At 48.9% G+C, this 16,586-nt stretch overlaps 1 protein-coding gene across 1 annotated transcript in view; it reads right to left on the reverse strand.

Annotated features, from left to right (window-relative positions):
• Positions 1-16,586, reverse strand: part of TENM4 (teneurin transmembrane protein 4) — a 745,685-nt gene that overhangs the window by 214,644 nt on the left and 514,455 nt on the right. Inside the window, exons 10-11 of the mRNA XM_057553431.1 lie at positions 8,320-8,418; positions 6,832-7,067 (exon numbers count right to left, since the gene is read on the reverse strand). Of these exons, the coding sequence (XP_057409414.1) occupies positions 6,832-7,067; positions 8,320-8,418 (335 nt within the window). The remainder of the gene's footprint in view (positions 1-6,831; positions 7,068-8,319; positions 8,419-16,586) is intronic.

Genomic DNA, 16,586 nt, shown 5'->3' on the forward strand with positions numbered 1-16,586 from the left:
CTTTTGAGAAGAGGCAATTAAGCGTCACAACATTCTCACTTTCTCACTTATAAATTAAACTCATACCACTTCGAGCAAGGGTTCTGATTTTTTTTTCCAGTCCACAATCAGCTGCTGGTGGAGGTGAAAAATGTTACCTAGTTTAAAAAATGAGTCCCTTATGGCTATGGAGCATGTTGGAAAGTTCCCCTGCAGTTACCCAGAGGCTGCTGCAGCCCACACTTGGGACTCCACCCTCAATGTCCTGGTTCAATTTCCTATGGGCATCGCTCTACAGATGGGGAAGGACCTAAGAGGATCACTTACTCCCACGCCATCCTGGGCTGAGATACTGAGGTCCATGACAACGCTCTCCCAAGGCCACCAGCAAGGGACTCCTCCTTGGTCACGTGTCTTGTGTTTTTTCAACTTCGTCTCTTTTAACCTGTACAACAGCCTCAAGAAGGAAGTATTCTTCTTCTTCCCGCTTTGCAGATAAGGAAACCAAAGCTCAAAAGGGTCACACAGGTGGAGAGTGGCAGAGCTGAGATTTCCACTGAATCCTGTCTTCTGATCAGAACACCGTGTTGCCTTAGAGAAATCATAGAGGATGAGGCCCCACCCTCCAGGGGGGACCTGGACCTGACAATGAAAGAAATCGCTCCCAGGCACTCTCGGGTCTCTGTTTAAATGTAAAGCTCTTCCTGGTTTTTGTACTGTTAACAAGCCTTTTTGGTCTCCTATTCCAAAGGCCTATCTGGCTAGACAGGTGCTTGAAGAGTCCTCAAGATACAACTCCGCGCTCTTCTGCAGTACTCAGTGTCTGCTTTTTACATAGGGATTCAGAACACGAGGGAAGCTGTCAGTTTTCTCTGGATAGAGGCAACTGGCAGTGAAGCAAAAGTCAACTTTTTTGTCCTAGTTAAAGAAATGACGTGAGTTGTTTTTTGGGTAATGATTCTCCTTGCAGCCGCTTCCCTGGAACAGTGAGACATCCCTACAAATGCTTTCTGACAGGGCCCCCTGATTGTTCTGTCAGTTGCCCTTGTGACTAACGCAGGCTGGGAAGCCCGCAGGCAGTGCCATGAAACAACACTGGCCCAAGTTCTCACTCAAGACTTACTCTTTTCCATGGGATGCTAATAGTACTAATAATACTGTTAATAACCACAATAGTATCAAACTTTTACTGAGAGCCAACTCTGTGCCAGGCAATGGGATAGGTGCTTTACGCAAATTATCTTACTGGAACGTCACAAAACCCTGTGAAACGGCCACTATTATTATCCTCATTTTACAGATGGGTAAACTGAGGCTGAGAGCGGTTAAATAAACTTGCCTAAGGTCACAAAGCATGTAAGCAGCAGAGCTGAGATTTGAAAGCAGGCAGCCTTATTTCAGAACCCACGCTCTCAACCATGATGCTACCCTCAGTTTCCTCGCCTGTAAAATGGGCCTAATCATTCCAGCCACATCCATTATAAGAGCCATAAGGAAAGTGGAAACTGAAGTTCAGAGAAGTTAAGCAACTTGCTCAAGTTTACACAGCCAGCAAGGGATGGAGCCAGGGCCTGAATGGGGTCTTTTGATCCTCCATTATCTGACCTACAGTGTAGTGGCTGAGAGTATGGCCTTTGAAATCCTATGTCATTCACTCGTTGTGTGACCCTGGCAAGTTGTTAACTTCTCAGAGCTTTAGTTTCCTCTTCCAGGAAATACAGAACTGTTACGAGTGTTCAGAGAGATGATACATGTATAGTAATGGCTTGGATCGATGCTAGGTACATAGTAAAAATTTAGAATACCAGATACAAGGAGGGAAAATTACAGTATAAGGCTTAAGACTGTGAGCTCAAAAGAGAAAAAAAAAATTAAAAGCATCAGCTCAAGAGGCTGAGTGCACAGTCCTGCCATTTACTGTATGACAGTGGGTGAGTTACTTAAGTTCACCGGGTCTCCATGTCCTCATCTGTAAACTGGGGATAATAACCCATAGAGTTGCTGGGAGATTTCAATGAGAAAACACAAGCAAAGTGCTTGGAACAGTCAGGGCCATGTCGACAGGGCACAATCAAAGCAAACTGCTCTGATTATTAATGATAAAAAGTGACCCCTGTTATTTCTACTACTCTAAACCACACTGCTTTTTTGGGTGAAAGTGTTTTTAAAACAATTAAATGCTATCAAATAAAGCATTATGGCCATGGCTGCACAAGTTTCATGGTTTGACTTACAACTAACCTTCCCCTCACATCATTCTCTCCCCATTTTGTTCTGCAAACAGCTTTCTTTTCTTCGGAAAAGCAGAGGCAGGGTATTCAAATAGAGACTAAAAGGACCTGAAAACCTTCATAGGGAAAGTGGGTGCCTACAGTGGAGGATTACTGGACTGAATGTCAATATTATGACATAGCATGAGTGTGTTTCATGTTTGGTAATTGCAATCATTGTTGCTTTTGTTGTGGTCATCCATGTACAATGCTTGGTGTCAGTCTATTTATCTCTTGTAAAAATAAAATACAGTGTGTGTGTGAAAAAAAAAAAAAAAGAAAGTATAAGGCATAGATTGTTTTGGTTTTAGGCCAAAAAAATGTGTTAGCATATTAAATAGCATTTCCTATCAAAGTGCCCAGCTACACCCAATACTGGTCACTTTTCCCCCATGAAGGCAAATTCCTTTCCTTCCATCCTTTTCCTTTCATTTCTGATATAAAAATCTTACATATCCTTAAAAAAAAAAAAAAAGAAAGTGGGTGCCTAAAGCAAGGCACTCACCCTAGTGGCGGCCTCTCTGAATGGGTGTCCTTCAGAGGCAAAAATACACATCGTCTCTCGGAAGAGATCTCCCAGGCTCAGTGAGGGTCCTCCCTAGATTCCCAGCCCAGGCCAGAGCAACCCGTAACACCCCAGGGGACGAGGAGACGGCCCAAAGGCAAGGCCCTGGGTCCTGCAGCCTTTGTGGGTGGTAAGTGCTGACTCCAATTTCTCTATCTTCCTATGAAAATAACTGCACACATCTCTATAAATGAAGGGCCACTGGTTGCTTGTTTCCCAATAAACATTCCAACCAAGAAACTGAATGTCAAGTGGATCTGTCAGAGTTCTGTCCAGACACGGCAGCCCTGAGCAGACACCAGAGAAAGAACAAGTCTTTCCCACCCTCTGTTTTCCACTCCCTCTCTGTTGGTGAGGCGATGCAATTCTTATCTGGAACTTGATAGGATGTAGAAAATAATTACAAATGAAAAGGTTATTCATAATTTTTAAATGAGTTAATTAGTAAACCCAGTCAGACTTGCTCATTACAGTAATTAATAATTGATTACCCTTGAAATTAAACACAATTTTTCATCAAAAATCTAATTAAATATCTGTGCTTTTTGCCTGTTGATGAGTTGGTCTGCTAGCAAAGTCTTTGTTAAGGATAGTTGTGCTCAACAGAGACAATTAATCTGATTTTTAATAATTGATAGTTCCTTACAAGTTAGTCCTCACAGCCTGTGATGATGGCCAAGCAACAAGAGCTCATCCCTGGCCCCGGCAACTGGAGAAGAGCAGGCACGAGGCTGCCAACCCAGCCCTTGAGGACAGGTAGGAACTCACCTCGCACCTGCAGCGCATTCACTGCATTAGCTTACTCTTACTCCAGACTCATAAGCATCCTTCTGAGGTGATGGGTCATGCCGGTTTTCTAGATGAGAAATCAGAACTCAGAGAGAGAAGTGAGGTGCCCAAGCTGCTCACTGGCTGAGCTGGGAGTGGAATCCAGGCTCTCAGGCTGGTGTGAGCTCTGCCCCACCACCTTGCTGAGTTTCCAGGTAACAAAGGGAAGACCCCAGGCTAGCCTCTCTGACCTGGTCCTTGGATACAGAATCTAAACTCCTGTTTTAAGTTTCCCATATACATCGGGCTTTGTCAGAAGGACGTATTTATTCTTGGCAAGGACACATTCTCAGTGGACTGACGTCTCCTAACTCGAGAGACGAATTCTTCCAAATCGACCTCACATCTACCCTACCCCCCCACCTACACTGTCACCCTCTTAGTTGAAGCCCTCAGCTTCTCTTGACTTGTTTATGCAATAGGGCCTGTTCTTTCTTCCTCCATCCTTACCTTTCTGAGATAAACATCTGACTATGTCCTGCCACCGCTTAAAGCCCTTCAATGGCTCCCTGTTGCCCATCCAATAAGGTCCTTAAGTTGGCCTCCACGGTGATCTTCATAACCTGACCAAACTCTCCTGCATTAGCTCCAGTCGTGTCCCCGACACCCCTCAGAGGCTTCAAACACAGAAACCCCTTTTGCCATCACATCATCCTCTTTCGAGACTTTGAAATGTCCCTTGGTTTGAAATTCCTTTCCTTCACGTCTACTTCTGGCTGTGACTTGAAGAGTCAGCTAAAACATCACCTTTCACAGGAAGCCTCCTCTAGTCCTCCTGGCTGGGGCTGGGTATTCCCACAGCCCCTGAGCCGCCTCAGCCACTGCTAACACCACTATGTTATCATATCATATCAATCACTGCTTCTAAGCTACGAACACCTCAAGAGTAGGGAATATATTGTTGGCCCTAGCACTCAGCACAGTGCCTGACTCAAGGTACCCTGTTTCGTTGGCTGAATGAAAAAGAAACTTCACAAAATCGTAGATTCTGAGACTATCAATGTTGGAAGGAAAAGTAAAGGTCCTCCAGAGAACATGCCCAGTCAATGAATGAATCTTTTTCTTGCTTACATGGTCATAAGCACTGTTTGCACCCTTCCTAGGTAGGGAACTCACTACCGTCCACAGTAGCCCCTATCTTTAGATAGCTGATGATGGACCGTGTATTCTTACTAAATGGGAGATGAAGAAGCCCAAGGGATGGAAAGCAGAAGAGAGCTTATTTAATCATATAAAGATTGATGCTTTCTTTCTGAACTAGGTTACATAGTACATAGTATAAACCTTGACTTCAACACAAAACAAGTTGATGTCTATATGTAGTGAACTACTTGACTCTTGATGAACAGTGACACTGCCTGTTCAAAAGTCTACTCATCTATGAAATATAATAATGTCAGTCAAAAGCAGGGGCTGTGCTAGTGGTTGGTGGGGATACAGTATTGGGAGTGCCACAAAGAAACTTCCATGCCAGGTGACAGTGCTTGGAACCCCACAACCCTCACCAGTAACCCAATCTACATCAATCATGAAATTCCTGCAGAGCCTGGGTGGGTGCTGACCTCTCCCAGTTTGTCTGTTCCTTTTACCCAATGACCCAGGGCAGGGATGGCAAATACCTGGTATGTCATCCATATTCTCCACTCCTGTGACCACAACAGACATGAGTAATCAATCACAGAGACTCCTTTCCATCGAGTCTGAATATAGCCTTGGAATCCTTCTCAACACAGCTTTCTAGGCGGCAACAGCTAATCAATCAGACAGAAGAACAGATAAACACGTATGCCAACCTGACCCTGATGCCGTGAAATTCTCTAAGCCAATCTTCACAGGGGGAAAAGAGATCCCGGATACCAGACGAGGCTCATTATACCTCAAGACGTTTAAGGAGACCTCCTTGTTTGCAGGGCTACTGTTTTCCTGATTACTTGTTTTTATTTAATTCAAAGATCTTGTAAGGGAAGTAACCTTACAGCTTACATCACCCAAACCCCCAACCATGCTTGAACCCCCTTCTCCGCATCCCGAACAAGTGGGAGCCAGACCTCTCAAGACAGTTCTTTTCCATCCACAATGACTTTGCTCGTCGCTAAGTTCTTTTTCACAATGGGCGGCACTCGGTCTTCCTTTGGCTTCTGCCAGCTAGTTCCATTTCTATTTATTGGGCTTACACTAAAAGGTTCCCTTTGCTTATAGAATTATCTCAGAATGCCTTAGCGTGGGTTCGAGGCCTTCTCAAGCTGGTCTGACCTACCTTAAATCTTAGAATTATAGAATTTGAAGGCTGGAAAGGATAGAGGGTTAAGCCAACCCCGCCGGATGCCTTTACTAAGAGGCTGATTTTCACCGAGGCAGCAGACTCTGCACAACGTCCCCTGATCCCTTCAGATTAATAGCTTTCCTGGGAGCAGACCAAAGACCAAACACAGGGTCTGAAGCAGGAAACCAGACTGTGCTGCAAATCAGTCAAAAGAGCGCACAGTGGGAGGCATTGCAAGCGAGGCAGCGGGTCCGGAGGAGTTGCTTACATCACGGACGTGCCCTGGGGTCGGGTAGGAAGGCCAGTCGGTGCAGCTCCGGGTCTCTGCGCTCCCTCAGGCAGCTCTAACCGCTCCCTGGGACCCTTTCTGACACTCGACCTTGGCTCCCCCCGAGATGGCCCTGCCCGACCACCACCTTCGGACATGCCGCCTGGCTTGAGGTCACACACTCTGATCTCTGGCAGTTTCCCTCCAACCCCAGGGCACCCTGCCTCCTTCCTGCTCCTCACTGTGGCACCGACAGGAGAGGCCAGCCTCCTGTTCAGCCGCCCAACTTGTCATTTCATTTCTAGTGACTCCCACCTATGACGCTCATGTCACAGATGACCACCTCAAAAGCCAGTCTTGCTGAGTGCTTTTGCCTGATGCCAGGCCTCCACCACACGAGAGAGCCGACGCAGGGCTTCCTTCCTGGTACACGTGCAGGAGCAGGAGAGGGCCCTGAGAGCTGACCTTGATAGTCTGGGCAGGGGCGGGGGGGGAGGGGGGCGGGTGCAGGCCAGGCCAGTGATCCAGGGCTGCGCTGCTCACCCTGCAAGCTCTGACTGCCGTGCTGGCAGGGTGCCTTCATGCCCACAGGTGTCTCGGTCACTGCCCTCTGGGCCAAAGGGGACCCAAGGGAAGCTGGGGTGAGGGAGGTGCTTACCCACAAAGTACGCCAGCAGGATGACCAGCGTGGCTGAGATGGCAATGGCGCTCAGGGCCGCGCACTTCCAATTACAGTACTTGGAGGGCTTCTTGAGGTTGAAGGCCGGACGGGAGAAGGTGCTACGGGGCAGGGGTCGGGGCGGAGGTGAGTACACGGTGCTGGACGTCAGAGGGTACCCCGGCGATGTGGTGCAGAAGAGCGGGGAGGTGCCTCCCGGCTTGAAGAGGAAGTGCCTGTGGATGGAGAGAAGCCAGAGGGCGTCAGGGGCTGACAACTCACCAGGAGCCCACACTGACCTGAGGATGCAGGCAGCAGTAGAAGAAGCATGCAGAGGAGCCTGGAGAGAGAGAGAGAGAGAGAATCACCACGGAGGAGACAGAGGGACAGAAAAACAGAGAATCAGGTACCAGACCACAAAACAGGGCACACGAAGACACGTTTCCACGAAACACGGATGGGACAGCCCTGCCCATGGGGAACCCACCCAAGCCAAGGCGGAAGGTGTTACCAACTGGACAGAAGGCTGAGTGTTGAGATCCTTTTCCTGGGAAGGTATGGGGCTCGGATGCTGTTTCTTGGGGAATAAACTAGGTGTTTTCTAAAATTATTGTGGTAACTCGGAAAGTGTCTAAAATCCTGTTCTGCCCCCTGGAGATTATGAAACCAAAAAATTTCCGTCTCCCTCCAATACGTCCTTTGCCTTTGTACCATGGTGGAGGAATAAAATACCAATCGTTTTAAAGGGGGTTTTGGTAGGAGTGGGAACCAAGAAACCACCACTAAGCTCTGCCATGGTCAAGAGTCCCCTAGTGGCTGTTACACAGCCAATGGCAGCAAATGCCTTCTAAGCACTCTCCTCAAAAGCCAGTCTGCTGCCTTCCAAGCCCCTGGTAAAAGCCATGGGAGGGGACAGACGGGCAACTGCAGCCTGGCTACAGTCTTGAGGGCCGCACGGCAAGGTCAAAGCACACGGTTGTGGCCAAACTAAGTGCCAGGAAATCCTCCACAGCTTGGCTTTAACCATGGCCATGAGAGGACTGGGACACAGCCTGGGAAACGGGGTGCACTGGACGTACTGCATGCCTCTGAAGTCTTAGGGTCAAAGGTAACACTTAGAGGAATCTTGTACCCTGCTGGGGTGCAAGATGACTCAGGCCACAGAATACATACTCAGGGCCAGCATACACACAATACAGGCCCTGTGCTGCATAGAAGTTGCTACATGAGATGGCTTTCAGCATGGCAGAGGCAACCAATGAGATGCCAGGAGCGTCATATTAACAAGACTGCTGTTAATATGCTGGGGGACAGTGTGTTCCAAGGATAAACTCTTGCAAGTTGAACATGGACTTGGGGATGGGCATGCAACATGGCCTCCTCACTTCCCCCAGGAGATCCCAGGGAAAGGTCTCAGGGTCTGCATGCAAGTGCAGGAACCACAGGGAGAGCACACACAGAGAGGAGGAGCATGGGGATGTCACCTACCCATCACTGTAAGACCCATCACGGCGGGAGGCGCTGAGAATGTCCATCTCAATGAGGCTGTCCTGCAATGTCCCTAGGAATGGCTGCTTGCCTAGGTTTCTATGCACACATGGAGACATGAATGAAGCAATGAGTCATGCATCAATGAAGGCGGAGAGTAGAGAAACACACAAAGTGGCTGACGGGTGCAGTTGTGCGTGAGACCAGCAGGATGCAGTTTCCAGGCAATGGGTCTGTGTGCAAGCCACAAGTGCCCGGGGTCGGCCTGGCCCGGGGCATCTGGAGGGAGCACTCCCCATACAAACCTGTATGTCTGCCAGCTGTGGGCATCAAATCACAGATCTGACTGGTGAAGACTGACTATGGCTCAGGTGCTGAGCTAGGCATGTTATATCCATTTATCTCAAGTCTCCAAAAGAGGCAGTGCAAGGAAGGTAGTGTCATCCGCATTTTACAGACGAGGAAATGGAGATGTGGAGAGGTCCCAGGACTAGCCAAGGCTACCAGCTAGCAAGGTTCAAAGCAGGAATTTGAGCCCAAGTTTATCTGGTTCCGAAGCCTGTGCTTTCTCCTCTACTTCACCCTGCCTACGTCTGCTTTAACAACAGCCAGCGATGCGTACTTTGCTAGTCCAAAGGAAAAAGACAGACAAGCATTTTGGGCCATTTGCTTCTAAAGCTGTGGTTTTCAAACTTGGGTAAGCACCAGAATCCTCTGGAGAGCTGTGCTTTGCTGAGACCCAGCCCCAGAAATTCGGGGTCAGTAGGTGTTGGGGGCCTGGGGATCTGCATTTCTCACAAGTCCCCAAGCTGTGATGGTACTGGAATGTCAGGGTCCTTTGGCAGTGCGGGGACCTGGGTGATGACTGACTGGCGAGGGTGGTACGCCACAGAGACAGAGGGGGAGGGCTCTTTTGTCCCTCCACTTGCACTGAGGGCAGCGCAGCATTTCGGGACCCAGAATGAAGGTAGACACACTCGCTATTTTAGTCTCAACCGTGCCTGCTACGTGGCGTCACTCACACATGAGTGCATGGGATCCTGTTTTCTGATGTTTCAGGATTGCTGCCACCTCCCTTGAATCATTTCGAAGAAGCCGGTGGTGCATGCGGCCTGCTGTGTGTGCCCAAGGGAAGGACTGACTGCAGAAAGCTACCTTTCACGCCCAGCCCTGCCAGGGACCATCCTTCTGACTTTGACCAGGTCGTGAGAACCGGAAAACCTAAATTCAAGTCCCTTTTCTGCCGCTTTCGTGCTGTGTGATTTTGTGTAAACACTTTAACCTCTTCTAATCTTACACTACTTTTTTCATCTGTAAAATGGGGCTAATAATACTAAGCTCACAGGTTGCTCTAGGACCAACTGAGGAATGTTGGAAGCTTTTCAAGGGCTAAACAAAGATTACAGGAGTACTAATGCTAACTATAATAGCGACTACCTACCCTACATCCACCGTATGCTTTTCACTGTCTAGAACTCTGCAACTATTATCCAGTGTAAATCTTCCTCTTCACAACAACCTACAAAGTCTCTGCCATCATCTCTGTTTTGTGGGCTGGCACGGCAAGGCTCGGAGAAGTAACACTCCTAAGGTCCTACTGTACAGTAAACAAGCGGCAGAGCTTGACGGCAGCCTGAGTCTGTCTGACGCCAGAGCTCAGGCCCTCTCTGCCTGTAACCCTGGGTCGCTGCCTAGCCTGTGGCTTTGCCCCTGGCCGGCCTCACAGACCAACGTGAGGGGTTGTAAGTACTATCTCAGAGCACCATTTCGTGGGCACTCCGGGGTACAGGCAACACTATTTTGCAGCCGGGCCTCTGAGTACTGCCGTGGGTGGGGACCTTCCCTTTGAGAGGATCCTGAAGCAGTCTGGGTCCAGCAGCCTGGGTGGCAGGTGGTTCTGGTAGCGTTCACTACCCCTGGGGCATCCCACAGAGCCTGGGAGTTCCTGCAGGGGAGTCCCTCAGAGTGGCCCCATTTCTGCCCCCAGACAGATGGCCTCCTGATGGGAGGTCCTGTGACACAGTGGGAGGTACACAGGCCCCAGGGTCAGCAGGGTCTGGTTCCATCATGCCCCGTGGCCTCAAGCAGGTGAATCCGTCTCTCTGATCGTTCATAAACCGGGAGACTCACTCTCCTTAGAGATCCAGATGGTACTTCTCCTGAAGTATCATCTGGCTCATGCCACTGCCCTGCTCTCATCCCTCCAGTGGCATCACAGGAATAAAGCCTTTGCTGCTATTTGCCTGAATCATGTGCCCCCAAATACCTGCACAGATCGGTCCCTCCCTTCTCACCCTAACTATAAAAGCTCCCACCCTACTCTTTCCAGTCACCCACTGGCCCCCTGCACTGCTTTAGATTTCCACAGAGCACTAGACATGCACACACACACATATGTATATACGTATATGTGTATGTGCAGGCGTACGTGTGTGTGTGTGTGTGTGTATATATGTATACAGTACGCTTATTGTGTTTTTTTCCTAATGCCATTTAGTTTCATGAGGGTAGAAATCTTAGGTCGTATTCTCTGCCCGTGTGCCCAGAGTCTAGAAGAGTACCTGACACGTGGAAGCAGGCACTCAAATAACATTTGCCAAATACTGCAGATGATGAGGTATACGAAGATAAGCGTGCCTGGCATATCGCTAGCATGCAGTTGGTGTTTAATTGAGGGCAGCACAGGTGAGGTTTTATTATTATTTCATCGATTCCCTGCATTTCACGAGGAAATTTTCAGCCTTCTTATAGTCTATACGGCCCAGCCTGAGCAGGCCCTAACTGCCCCTGTCCAGGGGCGCCAGGGATGAGTTCTTGCTGCCGTCCTAGGGCCTGAGGGTGGCTGCGTGGCACGCTCGCCAGAACACGTAGGAGTCTGGCCTGCATCACTACGTAAGGACTATGCTCTCAGAGAGTCAAATCTATACTTAAGACGCATCGGAAACAAATAAATAAATACATTCAGGGGAAAAAGACAAAGGATAAAGATCAAAATGTTAACAGTGGGGATTTTCCACTGTCTGGTTCAAGAGTGATTTTAATTTTTAATTTTGTAATTCAAAAGGAAACAGTTATTTAAAGAGAGAGAGCAGACAAGTATCTCCTAAAAGTACAGATCTATTCAAACGAGGGAAGAGGCAATGCAACAGAACAAAGGGTTTCTAGAGTGACAGAGTGCCTATGATTTCCTGAAAGAGCGTCCATTCCCATGCTAATTTGGATGTTAATCATTTAGATCACTCGGGAGTTTGGGGGGACATGAGCACTTGCTGAAATGCTGCCTATTCAGATGCCATTATTGCCTTGAAATAGTAAGCCTCATTCTGTACTTTCAAAACTGAGTTCTGGGTCAAATTATTAGGTCTCATTTGACTGCTGAGAAAACCAAGACCCAGAGAGACATGTGTCCTGCTCCCATCCACACAGCAAGTCAGTGGCAGAGCTGGAACGAAAACCCGGGTGTCCAGACTCCCAGTTCAAGGCTCCCCGCTAAATTTCCTGTCTATCTCTGCCCCCAGCACTCTGGGTTTCTGGTTCTTCTGAAACACAGAAGTGACGAGGATTTCCTGATGGGGACCCTGAGCTGCTGAGCCCTCCTTGGGTCACAGTGCTGCAGGGTCTCCAGCCACTGCTGCTGGGAGCTCAGGTATGGCCACTGGATTCATCTGACCTCACGTTGGTGGGTGTTGTTGACTCATTTTACAGATATGGAAACTGAGGCCCAGATAGGTTAAGTGACAGCCTAAGATCACACAGCAGTGGAAAGCTAGAGATGAGACTCAAACTCAGATCTCTCCGGCCTCACAGCCCCAAGCTGCTTGTAAGGAAAGAGCTGCCGCTGGCTTGGAGAAGGAACTGCAGTGTAGTGCTAGACTGCTCTTAAAGCACTTCTTAGAGAGGGGAGGGGACTGGCTCCCCTCTAAGCCTGAGGGGGGCCCTGGACCAGTCCCCGAGCTGCCTGAAGCAGGGTTCCATCTCTCTGACCCAGGGCCAGTTGAGCTTGCCTCCCAAGCACAAAACGCACGGATCTGGGGAAGGAAGTGGCTGGGAAGCTGCAGTGGTCAGTAGTTCTTCTGGGACTGCCCTGTTCAACAGCCCAGCTTCTCACCATGAGCCCACTGTCCTGGACCATGTTTCCACCCCCTAAGTCCTGGGACAGCCACCCGGTAGAGCAGGACAGGCAGGGATCACACCCCACACTCTGCAGACCTCCACCCCTGCCAAGGTGTGCAGGGTGTTAAGAGACTGGGCCAAGACCACACTTAAGAGTTAGTTATGGAGCTGGCATTTGAACAAATGGATGAACAAAGAACAAAAATGAACCAGGTCTTCCCTGCCAATCTCACGATGTCACTCTCGATTTGCAAGATGTTGGCAGCTACTCACCCCCACTTCTACCACCCCCAGCCCCCATGCCACAGGGAAGAGTGCAACCTCCTGTTCATGGAACTCAAGGTCCTCCACCAGTAACGCCCATTTACTGTCATCTCCACTGGGAAACCCCTGCAGCTCCCACTTCACCAAACTCTTGACTCTCTCTCCAAAAGGCCAAGCTCCCTCCTGGCCTTTGCACAACTGTCCCTCATCTCAGAATTCCTTTCTCCCTGCACAGTCTACTAATGCATGCCCCAAGATGCTACCTTTAACAATCAGGAAGGCAGCACTGGACAGCGATTAGGGGCATAAGCTCCAGAGTCAGCCGGCCTGGGTACGGCTCTTGGTCCTGCCATGTACTGGCTGTAGCTCCTTAGGCAAGTTACTTAAGTTTTCTGTTCTTCAGATTCTTCACCTCTAAAGTGAGGAGGGTAATAAGACTACCTTTCTGTGCAGAAGAGTTAAGATGGCAGTCCTGACTGCTATCCTTCGAAAGGCCTGCTTATAAGGTTGGCCCTTGGCTGGTGTCTGGGAACTTAGGAGGGTTCCCACCATCAACTGATAAGAGGGGCTGACTCACTGAGTTTTATTTGTACAAACAAAATGGTTTAGGCTGAACACCTGCTTTCCTTCTGGGAGTCTGGATTGTGGGTACTTGCCAGGCAGGTGAATGTCCATGTGACCAGCCCCCAGTAAAAATCCTGGGCCCTGAGTCTCTAATGAGCTTCCTCGGTTGGGAGCTCATTAGAGCACCCGGGGTGGGGCTCTCTGAGTGTTTGTTGTGATTGTTATTTGAGGCTTCCAAGCCGAGGGAGCAACACCCTCTCCTCTCCTCTCAGAGCAACACCCAGACAGCCCTGTCTCCATTCATTCATTTACAGGTCTGCCTCCCTCCCTAGACCTCCAGCTTCTTATGTGGCAGTGGCTGTATCTTATGCATGTCTGTGACGGAATCACCGATGACAGGGACGACCGTCCTTCCCAATTCCCTGCGATGCTCAGGGGCCGGCCTGGCGCACCAGCAGACACCGTGTGCCATTCTGGGAAGCGCATCGGGGCCGGGCTGGAGACCACGGGATCGTCTCCCATCCCTGAGGGTGGGCAGGGCTGTTCCCCAAATTGAGGATGACCACAAAGTGGCCCCCAGGCTCCCAAACCAGGCCTGAGATCACATGAGTTAGAGCTGAGGTCTGGCAGCCTTCTACTCTAGCTTCCCCTTCATCGGACAGGAGCCTGATGGGTTATTAATCAGGCAGTCCCTGTGGAATCAATTACGTGCCTGATGCTGCAGAATGTGAGAGAAGTGGATCAGGTTTTAGGGGACCCTGAACACATGGCTCCCACCAGAATGGACCACAGATGCACCTGCAGGGCTTAAAGCAATACCACACCCCGGCTCTGGGGAGCACAGGTAGACTCGATCTCCTCCTTGGGGGACTCAGTCGCCCTGGGGGAGTGCCAGTGGCACAGCGGGGACAGAGAAAGGAGTGGGTTAACCAAGCCCTCTCTCTCCTTCGTCCTTCTGCTAGCCTTCCTTTTCCTGCCAGCATGCAATTGAATTTCCCCCTGGTCATTCTACCAGCTGTTATGGTGTTTGCTCAGCTATTTATTTTAGACTCTCAACAGAAACTCAGTGTGACAATTAGGGAAGGGTCTGTGGCTGTTTCTCTGGCATCAGGAGGCCCCCCGTTCTAGTGGGGCTTGGCAAAGCTGTTTAGGACAACGGTATCAAACAGGCCCTGCTCTCTGGGGCTTCTAGGGCTTTGCTCAGGCTGTGCCTCTCCAGGCCCTCCTTTCCTTCCTGCCTCTCCCTGGGGCATCCTGCTTTTCGACACAGTCACACAGCACCAGGTCCGTTGGGAAGTCTTGTCTGTGCCCCACTCAAGTCTCAGGTGAGTATATGTATCCATTCATTTGTTCCACCAGTCATTCACTCATTCATTTCACCTGTGTGTTAATATCTGCCAAGCCCCCAGCAGGTGGCAAGGCTGTGTTGTGTGCTGGGGATCCCGAGGCAATTAAAACACGTTTCCTGTGCTTATCTCTATCCTACTGCAAGAGTCTATTCTCTTAAATGTCTCAGGCACACAGTAGGCATTGCGTGAATATTTACTGTACAACAAGTACTACATGATAAGGAGTTGAGCACTTACTGTGTGCTAAGACATTTGCAGGCATTATTTTATGTAATTGCTCCAACATCCTTATGAGGCAGTATGGTAGATTCAAGGTGGATGAAAATTCTTGGTACTTCTCCCTTTGAGAAGTGGGGTCTACTGTCCCTCCCTTGAAGCTGGCTGGCCTGTGACTGCTCTGACCAACAGAATATGGCAAAAGTGACACCGTGCCAGTTCCGGGCCAAGCCGTTTAGGAGGATCAACGGCTTCTTGTCTCGGTGCAGTGGAGCCTTGAGCTGCTGAGGACAAAGTACAGTTCCCTGCAGGGAAGGCCATGTGGAGAGACCCTGAGACCCCATCAGAAGGAGAGGGGCCCTACCGAGCCCAGCTTTCCAGCTGTCTCCCCCAAGGTGTCAGGCACGTGAGTGAAGCCATCTTGGATCCTTCAGACCAGCCCAGCCAACAGCCAAATACCACTGATGGACCCCAGTCTATCCCACGCGGAGCAGAAGACCAGCCCAGCTGAGCTCTTCCTGAACTGCTGATTCACACTATGAAGTACAATCAACTGGTGTTTTTTAAACCACTAAGTTTTGGGTAGTTTGTTATGTGGCAATAGATCATCAGAACAGGAATTTGCTAATATTTTGTCCCTTTTAGAGACGAAGACTTATAAGGTCTAGGTCCACAGCTAGTGAGCACTGGGGTGTCTGAGCATAGGGTGTGTCTGACCCTGAAATCTGTGCTTTGAACAACTCGCTACAGTGAGTGGACCATCACTGATGCCCTCAGAACACCAGGGCCAAACTCACTTCTTCCAAGTAGACAAGAGATAGAACCTGTGGTTTCCTCTCAATTTTTCTGGTGAGTAGGAGCTTAATAAATATTTTTGAATGACTTTTTTTCTTCACAGGGTTGATGTGGGGAGCAGATATATACGGCAAAAATGGAAACGGCTTTTATAGCGTGTATTTTAATGCCAGGCACTGTGCTGTGTGTTTCTCATATATTTCATTTACTCCCAACCCAAGAGGCGTGAATTCTTGACCCAATTTACAGATGGGGACATCAAGGTTCAGAGACGTTAAGGAGGCTGTCCTCCAGCTAGTAAGCATTAAAGCCAAGGTAGGAATCCACATCCATCCGATCTAAAGCCCACATCCTTCCCACCTCACCAAGTTGATCACAGTTACTTTTGATTCTATCTATCTGCCAGACTTGACATTGATCCCTCTTAAACTATACCTTGTTAGTTTTGTGCTGTCAACCAGTTGGAATGAAGATCTAGAATTCTGACTGTGTTATCCAGTGTATTAGGCGCCTCTCCCAGTTTTAGGCTATCTTTAGATGCACAGAACTCTTAGGTCACAGCGGAAACCTTCCTCAAACATTTCATCTGGGTCTTCAAGGACTTTGCTAGACCAAGAAGCGAGGAGGAAGGTGACTCTGGCAGAGAGTTGTGCAAAGAGTATGTGCAAAGGCACAGGGGCATGAAAGGCCTGGGGATTTGATGGAATACTGATAAATACACATATATGTACACTCACATATACACACATATACTGAATATTAAATTGACATAATTATGTTATATATGTGAATGGATTTAGAAAAGCAAGAAAATGTGATATAAACATGAGTAGATGCCAACATGTTAACAATGATTACCATTTGGTGGTAGATATGGGTGACTTTCTTTTCTTGCTTATTTCCATTTCCTAACTGCTCTACAGAACACTAGTTGAATGATAAAGTATAAGAAAAAAGAAAACAAAG

Source organism: Balaenoptera acutorostrata, chromosome 9, assembly GCF_949987535.1.
Source record: "Balaenoptera acutorostrata chromosome 9, mBalAcu1.1, whole genome shotgun sequence".
NCBI lineage: Eukaryota > Metazoa > Chordata > Mammalia > Artiodactyla > Balaenopteridae > Balaenoptera > Balaenoptera acutorostrata.